The sequence below is a fragment of the Dermacentor albipictus genome, chromosome 9 (genome assembly GCF_038994185.2).
Source record: "Dermacentor albipictus isolate Rhodes 1998 colony chromosome 9, USDA_Dalb.pri_finalv2, whole genome shotgun sequence".
NCBI classification, from domain to species: Eukaryota; Metazoa; Arthropoda; class Arachnida; order Ixodida; family Ixodidae; genus Dermacentor; species Dermacentor albipictus.
The window spans coordinates 62,973,187-62,994,093 of NC_091829.1; the positions used below are offsets into that span (position 1 = coordinate 62,973,187).

General features: G+C 46.9%; 1 protein-coding gene across 7 annotated transcripts in view; it reads left to right on the forward strand.

Annotated features, from left to right (window-relative positions):
* LOC135919805 (zinc finger protein 625-like) overlaps positions 1-19,400 on the forward strand; it is a 134,690-nt gene extending 115,290 nt beyond the window's left edge. For 4 of the 7 annotated variants that reach the window (XM_070526147.1, XM_070526144.1, XM_065453742.2 and 1 more), the window contains 2 exons: positions 1,991-2,141; positions 17,596-19,400. In XM_070526147.1, coding sequence (XP_070382248.1) covers positions 1,991-2,141; positions 17,596-18,208 — 764 coding nt within the window. In that variant the 3' untranslated portion in view covers positions 18,209-19,400. Of the gene's footprint in view, positions 1-1,990; positions 2,142-7,152; positions 7,308-17,595 lie in introns of all 7 variants that reach the window. The other 3 variants (XM_065453743.2, XM_070526146.1, XM_065453745.2) reach the window with 3 other exon arrangements.
* Positions 19,401-20,907: the final 1,507 nt, after the last annotated feature.

The window sequence follows — 20,907 nt, forward strand, 5'->3', positions numbered from 1 at the left end:
CATCAGTTTCGCGCTGTCGTGCACTCTTCAGTACATGAGCTTGACATTAGCATATTGCGATAAAAAAGGTACTTTTTTTATGATCACCACCACGGGAGCCAATAGAACGCTCCCGTTACAATCTGCAGTTGTGTTCCACTGCGCTACCTTGTACTTTCGTTGCTTCAGTGTTTGTGTGTGCATTGCAGACAGAGTCGGAGAAAGTTCGTCCGTGTGGCAGAATTGTAATGTGGTCCTCGAGCCAACAAATCTTCGTTGACAAATGAGGTGTCCTGCTCCGTATATAGACGATCGGGTGTGGTTGACGAAATGTCCTTCGGGCACCTTTTCTTTATTCGGTTCATCTAAGCTTCTCTCACTTCCGTCAAATCATTTTATTACTAAGCATTGTTTGTTTCCTTCTATAGTCGTTGACAGCGCAAGAAAAGAGTACAAGGTCATTCTACACAGAGGGAGTGTGCCCATGCTTCACTGCTGGGGGTCAACCCAGCTGCAATCCCCTCACCACCTAATGACATTGCACTAGCAGTTCAAATGTAAAGCTAACCTAGGAAGAAAAGCTCGCCGTTTCAAGCTAAAGAATTACCTATAAACGACAGGTTCAGGCTCTAGCCATCAAGTTTTCCATGATCTTCAGGTTTCGTCATAGCATCAGCCGCACATAAACCTCAGTACTCACGAGGCAGATCTTTTCAATGCGCAGCGCTGTTTGCCATGTCGGAAACAGACGAACCCCATTGAATGCCGCATCAATAATGTTCGATGTGTACGGCAGGTGTAGATGCTTTACTTTATTTCTAACCATAACCACTTTGCTGAAGATAAGTGAGAAAGGAGGCAGGGAAGGAAGGTACTTGTCAGGGGCTGTTTCAGTAAATGGACAATCATTGCGTCACCGATCACGAACTCGCACATCTACCATCGAGCACAAAGCCCGGTTCCCCACTTGACCGCAATGCAAACGAAGTTAGACTGTGATCACTGGCGCGCTTCTATCGTTCTAGAGGCACCCAGATCTGTGAAACATATGCTGTGTGCATTACGTGCAAGTTTGTATGCTTCGTAAAACCTGTGCGACGTGGTACCGACTTCATGATCGGGCAAGGTCGAACAGATTTGAAGGCTCAATTTTTCTGATGCAATTGGTATCATCGTTTTAACGTGAACTATACGATAAATATATAACAAAGCACTTTATACCGTTCTATAAGGCTAATGCGTAGCGCAGATTACGTGGACATACCCGTCTCTCTCGATGATACCTGTTCAGCCCTTCTGCTGAACCCAATTATTGGCAGCTATAAATTCGTGTCAGACGGCTGCGGTAGTCCTTCCGCTGTCCTCATACGAACGTCGTCGACGTGGTAATCCTGCTGCCATCTTCCCGCACTCCACTACTGGATTTACTCGATAACGCTGGTCCGTCTCGTAAGGCTTCGCGGAACTCCAAAAAATGCTCCATAGCCAGGTACCTACCAAATGCTTCAAATCACGTTGATTCCGACAGTGCGTTGTATTTTCAGGATGTTTTTTGTTTGTACAAAAAACACGTTTTACAAATCTGTGCGCGACCCTGGATCCATCCTTGACGTGACCATAGGCATCTGAACCTGAGCCGACTGCACGAATGTACAAATACAATCTTTTCGGGTTTCTCGGAATGAAAGATTTGCAATGCATGAAACATTTTTTTTTTCATCCTAACCGACACTAGGAATTTTACATGTCCAGGCGGCTGACAATTTTCTAGTTCATGAACCTTTCACCGCCTTTCGATATAAACTGTCTGAAGACGGACTTTGCCACAGCAATTTTGAAAGTAAAACATGTACTTTAATTCAGAACTACCTTAGCGAGATCAAATGGTCTTCCGCAAAGCTTTCGCATTTATTGAGCAAATTAGTGAGAATGAGCAGCTAATACATGCGCCAGGGTAGCTTCAATGCGCTAAGAAACCTGTTGCTTCCCGTTCTTCTTGCTTCTCGATCAGCACCTCTGATTTCGGGGCATACAGAGAAGACCAAAACCGGAAGCACTAGTTTCACACTTCCGGTCTACAGCAGCGGTGGCGATTACGCAGTGGCCAGTACGAGTCAGACTGGCACAAAGGAAGCATGTGTCACTTCTCGAAACGATGCTAGGTGAGTGATTTTTTGTAAGAATTCTTTTATTCCTTAATTTCTCTAAGAATTCGCCTGGACTGACGTACTCGTGCGAGGGATGGAAATTACATGACCTAAATGCCAAATATCAGCTGCTGGTCAGACAATTACGTGTCGGCGCAAACAAGAACCATTAGCTCAGCATCTTCTGCCTATGTACATTGGAAGGGGGCGGACGAATGTGCTTGAGTACACACTGTACGAGTATTGAAGTTTGTGCCATTTAATGAAATGTAATATTATTGTAACTCAAGGAACTACACGTTCAATTTCTCACACGCTTAAGTAAACCTTGAGAAACTCAAGAAACAAAATTGCAACTCTTCCTCTGAATCCGCTTCTTTCTGCATGTTATCGCCAGGTGGTGATAATGGCGGCGGTAGTTCTCGTTTATTCCTGCACTCCAGCACCATATGACGCAAAGTGATGGGCGTGTCCGGGGGGCAGTACTTGCAGTCTCTCCGTAGGCACCCGGATACATGGCGTGCAGCAGTGTTCGTGCAGCAGCGGTGACCTGGAGGCTTCTCCAGGTTACCGCTTGTTCCCCACTCATCGCCTTATGCGCGGGCGGGTAGCGACGCCCCTGCTTCCTGTAGTGCGTCAAGATATCCGAGTGCTTCATGGATATCCGATCATCATTCTCGTCACAGTCGTTGGTCCGTCTTCTCTGCGTGTCGGAGAATTAAGGCTGGGCTTGCATGATCTCGAGCCGCGGCGTGCGCCACTTGTTACCCACGAGAGACTCGTGTCCCACCGTCCAGAGGGTTTGTGCTGCTTCTATCTCGGTGTTCTTCAAGGTCTGAAGTGCTGCCTTTCCGATCCTTCCGTTCACATACCTTTTGCCTGCTCTTGCGAGTCTGTCACAACGGTAACCAGGGTCTTCTTGCACGTTGCAATGACCAGGCCTATGCCTAGCTCTTCCGCTGTGCTCGCGTCCTTCGCAAGTATGGATGTGGGTGTAAGTTGTTCGCCCTTCTCGTCGACCACGCTGATTGCAAATCGGTCGTTTGTTCTGTACGCAGCTGCGGTCGTGCATCTCACATTTTCTTCTTTGCTGTTGGTGCGTTCGAGTATGTGTTTGAGCGCCTGTTTTTCGCCTGTATCTTTTCCTTGTTTTACGCGGGATGCCTGTTTCCGGAAATGGCACTGATGTGTAGCTCGTCTCTGATCTCATGTGGGATACGCTGAGGTAGGGGCCTCTCATCCTTGACTTGGTAGCCTAGATCTTGAAGCAGGGCTCTTCCCGCCTTTGTCAGCTTTAGTCTCTCCAGCTGTTTGAAGTTGTGAGATTCGACGAGCTCTTCCCACGTATTGTTGACTCCCATATTGAGTAGTTTCTCTGTAGACTTGGAGGGGGAAAGGCGCAAGACAATTTTGTAGGATTTTCTGATGAGGGCGTTTACTTTGTCACGTTGACTGTTCTTCATGTCAACGTATGGTTTCCCCTACGTGACGATGCTCGTGAGCAGCGCTTGTATCATGTTCGTGCAGTCTTCTTCCTTGAGTCCGTGACTTTTCCTCGTCACTCCTTTGGTAAAGTGGGTTATTTGTGAGCACTTTTCGCTGAATTTTTTCCAACTCTGCTCCCCCTGCTCCATCCTTGTATCAGGAGTCCTAGGATGCGAAGCGTCGTAACCTGCGTAATCATGCCTCCCACGTTTACTACCGGGTCCGGTATCTGCTGCGGTTGTCGGCCTCTTGTGCACTTTCTTAGCACCAAGAGCTCCGAATTTTCAGGTGCGCACGTCCGTCCACATGCTTCCAGGTACTTTTCTGTTGTGTCAACCGCTTCTTGCAGATCGTCTTGCTGTTTCTCTGTTGACCCTCCCGTAGTCCAGATGGTGAGGTCGTCAGCGTACATTGCGGAACCAATGCTTTCTATTTGCTTCAGTTGCTTAGGTAGCGAGCTCATCGCCAGATTGAATAGCATCGGCGAAATGACGGAGCATTGTGGCGTTCCCTCTCACGCTATGTTAAATTCCTCAGAGCGCAAGTTTCCTATCGCCACTGTGGCTGTACGTTCTTTCAGAAAAAGCTTTGAAGTAATTATATATTTTTTCACCGCAGTTATATACGTTGAGGTGTTGCAGTGTGCCTTCGTGTGACAAGTTGTCGAAAGCCCCTTTCACATCAAATGCAAGGATGGCTCTTTTGCTTTGCGTGTCCAGTTTGTCGATGACATTTTCCTTGATCTGTAATAGCACGTCTTGCTTGGACAGGTGAGCTCTATATTCGAACATGGTGTTTGGGACGTGTCCGTTGTATTAGAGATGTTCGATCATGCGATTGTGCACCATGTGCTCGTAGAGTTTTCCAGCACACGAGGTGAGGGATATAGGTCTAAGGTTCAGCACTCTTAGGGGCTTGTTGGTTTTAGGTATTATGGTTACCTCACCGTGTTTCCATTCCGATGGTACTTTACCGTGTTCCCAGCACTCGTTGATGTATTTTACGAGCACGTCTACAGTTAGTCCATCAAGGTTCCGGAGTGTCTTGTTGTTTATTCTGTCGTACCCCGGCGCCGTGTTGCGCGTGAGCTTGCTCAAGGCCCTCTCTATTTCTGCTTCTGTGAAGGGCGGACCCAGTTCTATATTTGGGTTGGCTCAATACTCGTCAAAGTGCGAATGTACAATTATGTTCCGCTTCGTACCGAGGAACTTATCCTTCACTTCTTTGACAATGTCTTCCTCTTTCGCAGGGTGGTTGTGTATGAGTCTCTGCCCTTTTTGTTTTGCGGCGTTCTTGTTCTCCTTCTTTGATAGGAGAGTCTTGAGTTCCACCCAAGTGCGCCTTCTGTTTAAGGTCCCTTGAAGCTTGTTTTATATTTCACGCCAGTTCGTTCTTTCAAGTTGTTCAGAGTACTCTTGCGTTTTCTTGATCAGTGTGGAGATTCGAAATTTGTGTTTCCGGTTGCACTTATTACGCTGCCAGCGTTTCGCGAAACCCCTCCGCACCTCCCACAGGTGGAGTAAGTGATGGTCGACCACGCGGGGTGACTTGCGACAGTTGGATTGCCCTCGTGTGCTTCTCGGCTCTTTCCACGACTCTTCTGACCTATATTTCTATGTTGTCTATCGTCGCCATAATGGCGCACTCGTCTTTGCGAAAGGACTGCCAGTCCGTGATCTTGGCTTTTCCGTTCTTTAGCGTTGCTTTCTGGTGCGGGATGATCGTTTGCACTATATAATGGTCGCTACCCAGATTCTCGTCCATGCAGCTCCACTCATGCTGTTTAAGTCCGTGTACGAATGTGAGGTCGGGGCTGGTGTTTCTGGATACTGTTGCCGATGCCCGTGCGCGTCTGTGGGTTATTCAGTAGCGTGAGAAGGTGTTGTTCGGCTACGTTGGGCACATCTTGTCCTTTTTTTCTTTGAGGCCACTTATCCCAAGGCCAGATGCGGAGGATGAAAATCTCCAACGACTAGCAGCCCCTTACCCTTGCTCAGCTTCAATGAAAAGGAATGAAAAGAGAACTTTAATGAAAAGGATGGCCCAGCGGCCGAAGCATGGGTGCGGTTCAATGGTTGAAGTCTTGAAACAAAGAAATACAAAAAGCAAAATATAGCAAAGGAAAACACAACAAAAGCAAACAAAGAAAAAATATCATCAGGAATGACTCACACCCGTGAAGTAAGTAAACATGTAATCGCCGAATATGAACAAAAGAAAGAAACAAAGAACGAACGAGTGAACGACGCAAGGAAAGAGCCAATGAAAACAAGAATGAAAGCACCTTCAGCTGTTTCATTAGGTTCTCGGATATGACTTTGAGAAGGTCGATCTACATTGCCAAACGTTTACTTCATACTGCGGGTCATCATGTCTTGCAAAAAGTCTGACTCGTCCGATCATGCAGCATTAGACATTAGCATGCGTGCAACAGGCTTTCGTTTTCAGGTGCTAGAATAGTGGAGCATGCTGCCGAACTTTTTACTCTTCTTAGCATACAAAGCGTCCTAAAAAATTCACCGACGAATACGATAGCCCATAATTCAATATTTACACGCAGCTTTATAGGTGTTCTCATTTCGCGATATACCGAGGCAAAGATAATGAGACATGTAGCAGTGATCAAGCGTGATGGCTTCGTTAAATTACTGATTGAACGATCCAGCGTAATCGCTGGTCCTGCTTGCCTTGCATAAAATACTACAGAATTCGCGTCGCACGAGCAGGGTGCAAAACAATCGCAAGCCAAGATATACGAACAAAGCAAACAAAAAAAAGCGCGAGCGAGAGCAAACGCTAATTGACGATAATACGAAACAAGCGTTCTGGCTGAGACCAGATGCTGGTACGGAAGGAGCGGTCGGGCGGGTCCGCATGAAACCTGTTTACGGAGCGTACGCCACTGAAGGGGCAGATCCCGTTGGGCTCCACCTCCACGTCGTTCGAGGCTTGCGTCTTTCATCTTTCGTTGTTGCGCTCGTTCGCTCGGTTACGCAGCCGATGCTAACTGCAGGAACGGACCATCCAGAGCTGCGCTGCAAAACGCAGATGTATTTTAGATGACGCAAAAGTCTTTTTCAATGCCGAATGTCTCACTTCCGAGTGCATATTTCTGGACTTTTGCCTCACTACCCCTTGTGAGCGTGTTGAAGACGCAGATGTATTCACAATACTCAGGTCGGCTAGCTTTTTAACTAACCATCACTGACAGACGTTTCTACTCACCTGCACCTTTTTCATGTAGGCTATACATGAAGTAATAAATAAAGGAAGGCTTCTGTATTGCAACTCGAACGAAAATAGTTTTTCTTTTGAAGTTCAACTTCACAGACCACCAAAAGCAACAGTGTTCGATTTCTGCCAATCTACAGCCCAAATGGAGCGCTAAATATGAGTGAAGCAACTTGGAGCTCCAATTGAGCGAGTCGGCTTACCGTTAACGCACGATTTAGTTTGTCAACCTCTAAACTGGCAAAGCGTATTTTTGTCGTCCCGTAACAACAGTCGGCCATTTTGAGCTACTTTGTCCGTGTACTTGCAGGGATGCCACTGCAAAAGGAGGAATGGAACAGCAAAAGTCCTGCGGTGTCAGGGCATGGAATCAATTGTCTGTGAAGTCGAAACACAAATGTGGAATATGTGACAAATTCATAAGCAGGGCTGATCATCTACCTGCACATTACCGCACGCATACCGGTGAGAAACCACACAAATGTGAAATATGTGAGAAATCGTTTGCGCACAAATCGAATTTCAAGAGGCATCAACGAATTCACACAGGTTTGAAACCCCATATCTGCCAAATATGTACTAAACCATTCAAAAGCAAAGCGGAACTTCATATACATCTCAAATCGCACAATAACGACAGATGTTTCGTTTGCGACATATCTTATCTCTCCTTTAAGCACAACTGAACTCTCACAAGACATCGCCAAAGAATTCACGAGAGTGAAATGCCGTAGGAGAACGAGCAGTGCGGATTTCGGTTTGCCACTAATGAAAACCTCGGCGCTTATCTCCGCCAGAATAGTAGGTGCAAATTCTGTGGAGATTCCTTTAGAGATGCATTTAAACTGGTTGCACATCTCGTGACGCATACGGGCGGACCGCCGTAACAGTGTGACTAGTGCGCAAGTGCAGTGAATCGCCCATTGGTTTTGCGTAAAAACCAAGGAGGTTAATGGTTTTTCTTTAACCTCCTTGGTAGAAACGTGACCTTGAAGCCGTGCAGGAAAAAATAACAGCCGACAGTCTCCCACAGGGGCGATAAAAGAACCGAGCCCATCGTGTGGAGGGGTGGGCTTCTTTTGACGTTTAAAACCGCTGAGTGAAATGCAAGATGTAAAGGAGGCCGCTTGATTTTTAGAAATTACGAGACAAAACGTCGTCTCCAGCAGAATTTGGGATGCTTGCATGTCGAATTATACTGCAGGTCTTGGCTAGAGCTCACTTTTTGCAGAGCTGTGCTCTTCGCCTAAGTAGAATCAGTAAACTCATTTTTAGACAAGCCCTAATGGGCTGCAAGTGTGTTTTGTGCAACTAGAAGGTTGAAACGTTCGCACAAGATCCCTGACACCGCGTTTAGTTTTATGTAGGCGTTTAACAATGTACTAATTAACGAGCTTTGCCCGACCATCCTTTTAATTATTCTCTAGTGTGAATAGAAGAGAGCACCAGTCATGAGGAACCATTTAAAAAGGAGGCACTCTTTTCTGGTCAACTAAAAAAAATTGCCAATAATTTAGGCCCTCAGCCCTTGCTGCCTTCCAGAGACAGCTTTTACGGCAGTATATAGGCATAAACATGGGAAATTTTTCGCCTTACAATTCAATGCACGTAATGTTTTGGTTCTCTCTTTGGCTCTTCTATTGGTACCGAATATTTTTATTGTTTACCATGCTGATGAAAACAGTTAGGCTATATTAGACTCAAATCATCTGGAGCTTCACTATATTGGTTCTCCAAATACGAATATTTTAGTTGTTGTTTTATTGAGGTGAAACCTCTACCAGTTTTAAAGTGTACTTTCTTGCTCACTCGGAAGTCGTCTCTTTCGACTTTCACTCCACTCTAGTTAGAGCTGTAGAATTTTTTAGCCTGACGTGACAAACATATCCCTGTGAGTGAGATACAGTTTTAGTTAGTGTTACCTTCTTGCTCTGAGTGCATTTCACGGGCTAACAAATCTTAAGTTACTGCTCATTGCATGAGGCGCCTGCATGTATCAGAACATTCTGCAATATTCTCATCGATTCTATCTTTTCCATATCTTGCAGTCGAGCCTTTTGAAATCAAATTGCATGCGCAACACGAATATAGTTGCGTGTTTCGGGAAGGCGCTGAGCCCCTAGAATTCAGCTGGTATCTTCTACTAATCATGGGTCAATAGAAGACGCTACTTAATCGCAGATCATTTGTTCAACGATCGACTCACGTGCCCGGCAATATCTTTCTGCGCGAATGTAACTTCTTTTGTGGATGCCGGTTCGCCCAATAAAGAGTGTTTAATGACTCACCGCTCTTGTTACTGCGTCGTTCACTGTCACTACAACGTGAAATCTCGTAGAGGTCCTTCGTGGTGACCGAATAAACTCTAGCAGCCGTAAAAATAACGTGAAAGTCGTCATGCACAAGCGAGCTAGCCGCAGGCTACGACTACCACCCTAGTACGAACGTCTGCCCGAGAAGACTAGCAAGATCATGGCCCAGGCAACTGCCACAGTGTGAATGCCCATGTCACCCGCAGTGACGTGAGCTGCAAAAGCCAAGGAAGCTACCTATCATTAGCGGATCACCGTTTGGAGATCTGGAATACTGGCCGGAAACCTGTGGGAGAACCGCTATGTTTAAAGATTGAATCTGTGATGAGTTGCGGTTTCGCAGCTTCGTAGTGGATTTCTGCAAACATTCACGAGCGCCATGCCTAAGGAGCGGGCCGAATTTGAATGTCAACACCGAATGAGATCACCGTGATCTTCAGGGTCGAAGTTCAGCCACGTGGACACGCACATGTGCGAGAGCGAAGCGTTCTTCCTCATCTTCGGTTTGAAGCAATTGGTTTACACCGGATCGATACGTAAACCAGCCAAGGTCATTACAAAATTCCTAACGGAAGCCATGGGCCCTGAAAAGACCCTGGAAAAGCGCACTCATCGACATCGTCGCCTGGTGTTTTTGCCGAGGTGAAAAATTCAAACGCTATAGGCTCCGATGAACTCCGAAAGACCACCTTACCAGTTTCACGCGAAGAACCATTTAAGATGTTCTCGTTGACGCATCCTCAACTAGCCTTAATTGCGGATGTCGTCTGAGAGGAGATCCAGCAGCCATTCCAAGTCCCTGAATTGCTGCATCTGAAGCCTAGAGTGATGGCCTACGTCACTGTCTTCAACAGTCTGCGTCCCCCTGCGAACCCGCACCTGACGAGTGCTCGCTCTGCTGCCATTGAGAAGCCGGACACGTATATTTCTCATACCCTCACCGTGAGATGATACGATACTTTTGCCGTCAACTGTTTGCTTTCACAGCAAGATGAACGACCCCATGAATTTGATGACTGTATGGCTCCAACTGAATGGAGACTCCGACGACTGTGCCGATCGCTGTCGCCATGCCACTGCCACTCACTGAAGCGCCCAGAGTAAACCGGGCCAATACGTCACTGATATGTGGGTCGATATCCGGTAAACTAAACACAGAAACTTATGGAGATGGGGTTGCTGTTTGGACCGCAGGTTCTCCACCGCCAACTCAAGATCAGTCTCCACGACGAAGGAACGACATGCTGCCATTTCGAAGAAGCTCCGAAGAAAAAAATATGCTGCCTGAAGGATACCCCACGACGCCACGTGAAAGTGGGACAATGCGATACAACCATGACCCGACACTGCGATATAATCAAGTCCATGAACCACCGACATGGATGCTGTCGCCGCGCAGTCACTCTCTTAGTGGACACAGGACCCAAATACTGCGTTATGAATGAATCTTAACCGTGCAGTCCGATGGCAGTTATGACTGCATAGCGAGGAGCCCAAATCCTGGCAGCTGGAGGTCACATGAAATGGACGAGTGGAACGAGCACGTATGTCGAACACAAGATGTGTTAGGACACACTTGCGTCGCAGAAACATACTTGTTTCAGTGGATCACAACTCGCCCGCCTACGCTTCAAGCACCAGCCAAGGACCGTCAGACAACGCTACGGTCTTCGACGACGCTTCGTCGAATACTAGGTCGGCGACCATGTTTGGGTTTGCACCTCTATAAGCCGACGTGTACTGAGTCAATAGATACGTTATTTTAAACTCTACTGAAAAATTCATCGGTGGTGCGCATGCTATTTTCACATAGTGCCAGGTGGCACGTCATCACAGCGGCGCTGCTCATGCCCGTAAGCGTTAAATGCTGCGTGCCTTACGCGGTTTTACCATAGCTAACCAACCATAATTTTGTGGCTCTGCTAATGTTATTTTGTACATGTTCTTTTTGTTTTCGCTCGATACTTCTTTAAGATGAGCGCATTGACACATGTGCTTTTTACCTTCTTCCGCTGAACGTGTTTCACCGCCTAACAAGTGTTAAGCTATCACCTTGCGCATGACATGCTTGCATGTATCAGAACCTGCTGGGTCATCCTCACTCGTTTGATCTTCTGTCTGTGTTGTAGTGGACCCTTGCGTTATCAAATTACATGCGTGACCAAAATAGTGTTAAACATTCTGTGAGGTGCTTGAGCTCATGCGATTAGCCTGAAAGCTTCCACTAACCATTTTAAATAACAGACTTGCTTTAGCCGCAGGTGAGTTTTCCGACGGTTGAAGCATGTGCCATCTGCTATCATTCAGCCCGAGTGTAACTTTTGTGAAAGCAGTTTCGCACAATAAAGAGTGATTTCGTGACTCGCGGTTCTTGCTACTGTGTTTTTCACTGTCACTTCAACGTGAAAATATCGACGATTAAACCGCCTCTTAGTGGAAATTTAGTCGCGAGTAAAATAACATTGCGCGTGGCTCTGATATCGCAAACACCAGTGACAAGCGGAACTGAGGGAAGCTTAGGCTGCAGAAAAATTGATGCCGTATTCCTCTGTGGGAGGTTTTGGTCGCAACCACACGCCATTTGAGGCGCCCGCCGCAGAAGAAGCGATTTCTTGAGGCGCCATATGCGTGGCTGTCTTCTGCCATACGCTGCACCAACACGACGCGGAAGCAATCGTCACGCCTTCGCTCTGATGCAAGAGTAAACCCGTCTTAGCGGAACTTCAGTTCGACAGTCAAACGGAAACCTCTCATCCAAATGGACGGTATCTGCATTCACTCGCATTACTTTGCTCGCAGATGTACTATATGTGTCAATCGAAACACGAGCACCGGATCCCGTAACCGAAGCACAATTGAAGGTAATAAGGGCGCCGTCAGCCGTCAGCTAGTGAGCGCCATTGACAGGCTCGCACATTCGGTTTTACAGCCTTATGCGATGATGCTCGCCCTATGCTGCGATATTTTCGCACGTTTTCCTTGAGTTTTTGTTTTCTGCCTTTCAAGTTACAGAGAAACAAAACAGAAGAGGAAATGTCGCAGTATAGCGATATAAGCGACAATGTGGGGGAGGAAGACTACAAGGGCAACGAGGTGGTTGTGTAGGTTTTCTGATGTTTCCAGCACTACGCACGGAGATGTGGAAAGCATGTTTAATCTCATTATAATGCAGGAAACGTGCCTTTTCATGGGTATGTGGATCATTACGTTGCTATTTGGAGGCGTTGATATCAAGAAAAAAATTGTTCTAGCTACCATTCACGCGCAATTCGACGTTTCAAAGAAGAAGAAGAAACTTTAATAGAGAATAGTCCGGCAGTTATTGCTGTGGTGGCCTCAGGTGACGGCTCGAAGCCGAAGATGCCGCTCGAGTCTACGTTTTAAAAAAAAATTTCTGCGCAACGCGGCTTCCCACGTCCGCACTTTCATGATGGTGGCCAATTCGGAAATATATAACGTCATTTCACGTCTCAGGAAGAACTCCATAGGTTGAAGACTGAAACACGGAAGTGCTTCTTTTCTTGCTAATCAACGTTTTTACATATAACGAGAGAACAATACCATTGCTTGTCGTTTGGGCCTCACTGGCTAGGTTACTTTAGAGCACCATAAAGGCATGCTATAAAGAACAAGTCAGTAAAGTAAATCGTGCCCTAAATTAAAAGGAAGCAAGCGTTCCTAGACATGTGTTTTCCAGTTGTGCGACATATGATAAAGAGGCGAGTAGCATACCGTTTTCAATAATTATAACCATGGCGATTGCGCATGTTCACAAAATACCGCAGAGTGTAAAATAAAAACGCCTAAAGATATGCATATTCATTAGTCAGCCAATTATGTAGAGCGTTCCTGAAGGGGAGCATTGTCTGAGGACGTCTTGGAAAGCTGGGATTATGAAGAGCCAAAGGCCACGCGGTCGTCGCATCTCTACAGTATTCAAGAACTAGAACAAGTATTCAATTAGATTATCATGACGTTTAGTGTCCATTCTGCTGGGTATACACGATTTTGCAGTTTCCACATGGTTGCCTCCAGAGGTGCTCATTTGGTGTCAGGTGCCTGGTGTGCCATGACCCCAAGGACTCTGGCACATGGGTGTAGGATTCTTCCTTCCCTCATCGTGTGCGGCTTAGCCGTGACCCAAGGAAAGACGATTAGAATAACTGAGCTCATGCTGAGTGCCATAGCCTTCTGAGGCCCCTCGACGGAGGCACCCCAAGTTATTGCCTTGGATTTTTCGTGCACCCCGAGGGACCCATCCCGAAAAATTCGGTGTTCGCGTTATCCTCTCCCCTTCTTCGAGTTTCTTTACGTCCTTAATTTCTATCATAATACCTCCACTTTTGCTATTGGTTTGTACGGCTCAAGTACGCATTCTTACATGTTAAGTCTTGCAACGTCCCAAAGTTGGGCTCCGTGCTGGGTGGCTGTCATTGCAATAGAAACAAAATATAAGGCTATGAGAACTCCATCTTCTCCTTCACTAATTCACCGTAACTCTCCGAATAAGTTGACGCACCGATGGCGGCTTACCAACTCCTTCACTCGAGCGAAATACTTTCCGCCGTTTCCATGTAGCAATCTACGAGGAAACTGGAAACCAAGCTAGAGTATTTTCTCCTTTTGTTGCTGCCAATTGTTTGACTGGCACTCTAGTACCGTGATAAAAATTGTCAGCGGAGACCTCCTGCTCGAGGTTCCTTACATACAGCAGTACGAAGAGCTAACCAATCTTGCGAAATTGGGAAGTATTCCAATCGCCGTCATATTCCACTCATCCATGAGTAGCACGCAATGGGTAATATCTGTGGCCGATCTTATCGATATTTACCGGAACAGAACTTTTCGAGGACTAAAAATAACCGACGGTGAATGATGCAAACAGCGTCAACATCAGTGGTTCAGGCTCTGTGCTCAATACGGAGCTTCATCATCCGGTGTGATGCTCGCGTGAAAATAAAAATGAATACCTACTGTGCTTCTCATATTGACCTTTCCATCTAGCGTTCTGCTACAGACAATAGAAGCGAGGTATGCTAGGAAAATGTATGGTCCTGCATTCCCAACACGCGACGGCGTTTTTAATGTCAAACACGTGACCAAGATCCGCACAGGTCCAGGGGCCTGCTTACCTGGGCAAAACGGGGTATGCAAAGCCACCCCTCCGACCACTCTGCCTACACAATCCATTGCAAGAAGTAAAAGCCTGCGGTGATATGTCATTGTCTTAAACAACGTGACGATGGTTTTCCATCACTTGGTGGTGTGACACTCAATGCTTAGACACGTCTGCCACTTCGCACCTACAACTTAAAATGCCCCTGAAGACGGTGTCCGTGCGAGTAATTCAGATTGATAGATTGGGTAAGTTTCTTCTCTCTACATTGAATGTAATTGCGTATTCAAAATTTGATTTTTATTGATGGTGAGTTTAATGATGAGCAATTCGTGTGAAGGCTTTAGGAGCGATGTAAGAGACCGGGTCATTGAACACATGCTGTGTTCAACATCGTTGAAAACAGCATGTTCCGCCACATCGACCGAGGAGGTCATCAGCGAGGTTGCCGAGAGGAGTTCTCCCCTGTCATTGACTATTGCAACGGCAAACTGGTTAACACTGGCGTGTCCCGCCGCGTCAGCAAAATCTTCATTCCGGATATGTTCTTTAAGGACGTTTTAGCCCTCGCTAACCTTCGGCAGTTATTGTGTTGGGAGTGGACATTTCTTGTAGAAGGGTCTACAATACAGGAGTCCCTCGTTTGAATATCAAGTTGCGTGGTATGTCCATTATTGAAGCTAGGATGGAGGCGTGCCCCATCCAGCAGTCTTCTGCTGCTTTGGAGTTTGATAATCTAATATTTTGTGCTGATCTTTGCGCTTCTATTAACTCCGAAGCTGTGTTGTGTACTCCCCAACATCATGAGTTTCTCTGTGCTAACCGTGACTGGAACGCCTATCACCCTTTTGACACATTTGCGCATAAGCGTGTCTAATTTATCCCCGTTTTGGTCCAGTTTAGGGCCGCGAATATGTAAATGACATGGTTCATGAGGAAAGCATGGTGAGCCTTAAGGAGTATATCCTCGCCTATGGCGCCTTTCTTGAGGGACATTCTCATAATTATCTAACAATGTTCTCAGTTTTCTTGGTGAGATCTTTCAAAGGTCTAGCGTTGCAGCCCTTTGAGTCTATTGAAAGCCCTAGGATTTTTATAGTGTCTACTCTCGGGATGGTGGGCCTATGTCTGCTACGAATGCTAATGGGCACCTGATCGAGTGGGGCGAATCCCCTAGCACCTCGTCTAGCCTGTCCGTACAGCAGGAGTTTTGACTTTCCAGGCGAGAGTGCCAGTCGCGTACCTTCCAAGAAAGACTCTGTAGGCCATAACCATAGGCTTTGGCCGATTGGAAGGTATCTCTTGGCTAGTTTCCGACATATGGAGGCCTCTGAGGTGCCTTCCATTTTTTTCTTTAATAATTAATCGGTCTATGACTAGTCTCTGATTACATTTGAATTGTCCATTGTCCAAGATTTTTGAAGAGGATTCATTTGCCTCCATTGCGCATTTTTTTCATCCGCTGCCGATCAGGCCTCTCTTCACTGCTGTTTATTAAGTTCAGAGCAATGCTCCTAAATGAGTTTATTGAGCTGCGCGACCTTTTTCCGTAGCCTGCGGTTGAGTCTGTTTCCCATCTCTCGAGGAGAGAGCGTTTGCCTTCCAGGAGCTGTGCTAATCTTGCGTTCACCCATGGGGCATCAAAATGTGTAACTATTTCCTTAGTGGTATTCTCGACATCGATCTGGATCTGTACAAGCAGCTCACTGAAGGTGTGATATACTGCCTCATGTTCGCCTCTTATTTTCCTAATGAAATTCCTGTCTGTGTATATATAGGCTTTGGGAAGAGGTGCTATTATTTCCATCCCGAGTTCTATTATGTAGTGTCGCTCCTTAGTTCTCCTGTAATTTTTACCACTTGGCCACCGCATTTCCATCGTCGGCTCCAACTTTAGAAAAAAAAGGGGGCGTTTACTCCTCCGAGCCGGATGCACACGAGCAGCCACCAATAAGCGCGCACTCTGCATCGACGTCATGAGCCACACGACCGGTGACCCCACCGACGGAGAAGATGGCCACATGCGCTTCGAACTGGGCCAAGTCGCATTAGCTGTGTGCTTCAGCCTCTCGCACATACGACCGTGTAGGCCGTCGGTTCTTTTGGCCGGGTCTCGCCCGCTCCGTGCGGCGCTACGTTGCCGCTTGTGAGCCCTGTCAGCGCCGGAAGAAGCCGTCCACACCTCCAGCTGGATGTCTTCAGCCGATCGACATCCCACCCGAACCCTTTTTCTGTGCTGGTCTAGACCTTCTTGGACCATTTCCTCTCTCGGGCTCCGGAAATAAATGGGTCGCCGCCGCTACCAATTATGCTACGTGGTACGCAATCACCAAAGCCATCCAGAGAAGTTGCGCTACCGACGTTGCTGACTTTCTTCTCTATGACATTGGTTTAGTGCACGGTGCTCCGCGCCAATTACTGACCGTGGCCGCAGCTTTCTGTCGGCAGTCGTCGACGACATCCTCCGCTCCTGCTCGACAAAGCACAAGTTCAGCACGACCTACCACCCACACACCAACGCCTTCACGGAGCGCCTCAACCGGACCATCCCCGACATGCTTTCGAAGTACGTTGAGACCGACCACCACGACTGGGATCTTCACTTACCATATGTGACGTTCGCGTATAATTCACGGCGTCACGACACCACCAGCTATTCATTATTCTGTCACCTATATGGCCGAAAACCCGCGCTGCCCTTGGATACTTTGCTGCCCTCGGCCACACGTTCCGCCACTGAATACGCCCGCGACGCCATCGCACACGCCGACCACGCGCGCCAACTCGCCCGCACCCGTCTCGAGGCCTCACAAGAGCATCAGAGATGCCTCTATGATTGCCACCATCGTGAAGTGCACTTTTCTCCGGTTTCTCTGGTGCTTCTCTGGTCACCCTTCTCTGGTCACTATGGAACAGCCGCCACACTGTGGTGGCTGTTTTATGACAATATTTAGACCTGCTAGGTTCCTTAACTAACCATCACTGACAGCCATTTCTTCTCACACGTACCTCTTTCATAGAAGCTATATACATTATGCAATAAATAAAACGTGGTTCTTGTGTTTCTTGCTACTCGAACTGAGATCGTTCTTATTTTTAAGTTTAACCACACAGACCATCATAAGCAGCAGTGGCCAATTTATATCCGACTCGAGCCCAAATCTAGCGCCAAGACTAAATGCAGCAAGTTAGCTCTCAGGTTCAGAAAGTCGCCTTACCATTAACTCGCCGTTTAGTTTGTCAACCTCTCGATTGGCAACAAGTGTTTGTTTCCTCCTGTAAATATAGTCGGCCATACTGAGCTCCTTTGTCCGTCTACTTGCAGGAATGCCACTGCAACCGGAGGAAGGGAACATCAAGAGTTGTGTGGTGTCTGTGGCAATGTTTCGAGCGGAAGGGACGCCTTACAGGGGCACGCCAAGGAACACACGGGTGACACGGCCCACTTTTGTAAAGCATGTGATAAGTCATCTGTGAAGGTGTCTAAGTCTGTAGAACATTACCGCAACCGTGCTGGTAAAAAACACAAATGTAAAACCTGTGATAAACTCTTCCACCGGGCTCATCATCTAGCTGTACATTACCGCACGCACACAGACGAGAGGACCTACAAATGCAATATCTGTGATAAACTTTTCCACCGGGCTGATCATCTAGCTAAACATTACCGCACACACACAGACGAGAGACCCTACAAGTGCACAATCTGTGATAAATCATTCAGGCAGTCTGATCAGCTAAACACCCATAAGCGCACGCATACTGGCGAGAGACCCTACAAATGCCAAATATGTGATAAATCGTTCCGGCAGTCCAGTCACCTAGATAATCACAAACACACGCACACAGGTGAGAAACGCTACATTTGCAAAACTTGCGGTAAATCCTTCACGCGGGCGGAGAATCTGCGTAGACATCAGTACACTCACGCAGAGTAGAAACGCCGTGTATGCCAAAAATGTGCTAAATCACTCAAAAACAAATATGATCTCAAGAGGCATGTAGACTCGCAACGTGGAAAGAACGCTTTCGTTGGCGAAATCTGTGATCCATACTATCAGAAAAATTCAAATCTTGGTCGTCACCGCCGAAAAAGGCACGTGCATAAAACACCGCATGAGTGTAAGCAGTGCGGATGTTGTTTTGCAGGCAAAGAAACACGCGATAGGCAGTGTGTGCCAGAAGGAAGGCAAGATGTGAACGATGCAGTCTTGTTGTTCAGAATTACGTCTCAAGACGTCGTCGCCAGGGTGCTTCAATGTCGGAAAATACGGCAGGTCCTGGCCAGCGCTCACTGTTCCATGAACTAAGTTGTTCAAACTTGAAATCAAAGTGATGTCAAGAGGAACCTTAATGTGGTGCAAGTTTTTGTTTTGTGTAACTAGGGGGTTGAAATGTCCACAAAAGATGGTTGACTCCACATTTCGTAAGGGGAACCTTTTGTGCAGGTGTTTTGACAGTGCACCAGCAAAAAAGCTTTAATGAACCATATTCGTAGTTATTTTGCAGCGTAAACAGAATGGGATATATGTCATTACGAATCATTTCAAAGAGGAGGCACTGTGTTCTTGTCAATTAAAAAGTAATTACTTCCACTAATCGAGGTCCAGAGGCCAAGTTGCCTTCGAGAGGCAGCACATGTAGATGCTTTTTACGAGTAGGTATAGCGATATTGTATGCGTATGAAAATTATTTGCCTGAAAATTTAGTTCTTTCTTTGGCGTGTCTATTCATACCGCAGATGTTTATTCTATACCATAACATCAGCTGATGACGGTAGTCACACATTCATACCGCAGATGTTTATTCTATACCATAGCAAACTGATGACCATAGTCACACTACGTTAGATTTAAATCATTTGCATCTTCACTATATGATATATTCTCCCACTAGGAAAACCTTTGGTTAGTCATGTTCTATTATGGAGGAACCTTTGAAGTTTAAGCAACAGTTGTTTTACCCACTCGGAAGTCGTCTGTTTCGAGTCGCACTGCTCTCTTGTTGCAGCAGTACAAACTTTTTAGCTTGATGTGACAAAGCGCTCTGTGCACTAATAACAATAAAGGTTTCACAAGTGTTTTACCATACGTTTACACGCATACTAGTATACATTTTTTTCTGAATGCATTTCACCGGCTAAAAAAATGTTAGGTTACCTCACAGCGCATGACGCGCCTGCATGTATCAGAACACTCCATCTTTCTCGCCGATTATACATTCCTTCTATGCTGCAGCCGAACATTTTTAATCAAATTACATGCACAATACGAATACAATTGTGCATCCTTAAAGGCATGCAAGAAGCAACGATTACGCTAGAATCTTCAACGAATCATGAAGCGAATACTTGAGGATCGTTACCGTCAATCAATTAATGGACGATCGACGCATACGCGCGGAACTATCTTTCTGCCCGAGTGTAAATCATTTTGCGCCTTTCCGTTTCCCGATTTGTGTTACATTCGTGACTCGCGGTTCTTGTTAGTATATCGTTCACCGTCGCTACAACGTGGCTTCTCGACGAGGTGCTTCGTTGTGACCGGATACACCCAGCAAGCCATGAAAACAACCTAAGTATTGTCGCCGGCCAACGAGCTTGCGACAACCTAGAACTACCAAACCGATCACGGTCACCAGGTCGAGAATACTAGGAAGATGATGGCCCAGTTAGCAGTCCCAATGACAATCCTTGTGTCGCCAGCAAGGGTCGCGTTGTAATAGCCAATGGAGCCACCGTTCTTCGCAGATCATCGATTAAGCTCTGGAAAGCTGGCTGAAAACCTACGTCAGCTTTATTCACCACATTCAGGAGCTGAAAGTGCGACTAGCTGTGTCATGACTATTTCTCTATAAAAGGCACTGCCAGGAAGTGGTTTGAAAAACGAGGGCGCAGCGTAATGGCGTGGGAGCTGTTTTGCAGGGGCTTCCTACAAACATTCACGAGCGTCGTGTGCAAGGAGGCGGTCAAACTATGCTGTACACGTGTGTGCAGCTACAGAATGAGCACATCGAAATCTTCACGGACGATATGAACCACCTGTTAACCACGCCGACCCAGACATGTCAGTGAAGAAAGTGCTTCCTCACGCGCGGTTTGAGGCAAAAGCTTTACGCCGGACTGATTCGTAAACGGCCAAGGCCATAGCAAACTTTTTTACAGAAGCCACATTGACAAGATGCTCAAAACGCCTGCTCGAGCAGACAGCCGCCTAGTGCTTTCGTTGAAGTGAAAAATACAGGCACTAGGCTCCGACAAGCTCCCTAAGACCATCGGAGGCATTGTACGCGAATAAGTGCGTAGGACGTTCTGTTCGACGCTGCCTCAAGTAGGTTTAATTGCGAACATCGGCTGAGGGGATGTCCAGCAGTCATTCTGAGTTCCCTAGTCTCAGCAGCTCAAGCAGGATGTGATGACCCACGTCACTGTCATCCGCCGTCGACATTCCTCTTCGCGCCCGCACCAGAGTGCTGGAACTCTTCAATTCCATCGCCATTTGCAGCCGCCCATCGGCTCACTCAATTCACCGAGGAACACATATGTATGGTGTGCACCAGACCAGCGCCCACTCTGCTGCGACAGTGGAAACGCAGGCCACGTCTGCTGTCGATAACCCTACCGTGAGATGGGGCTACC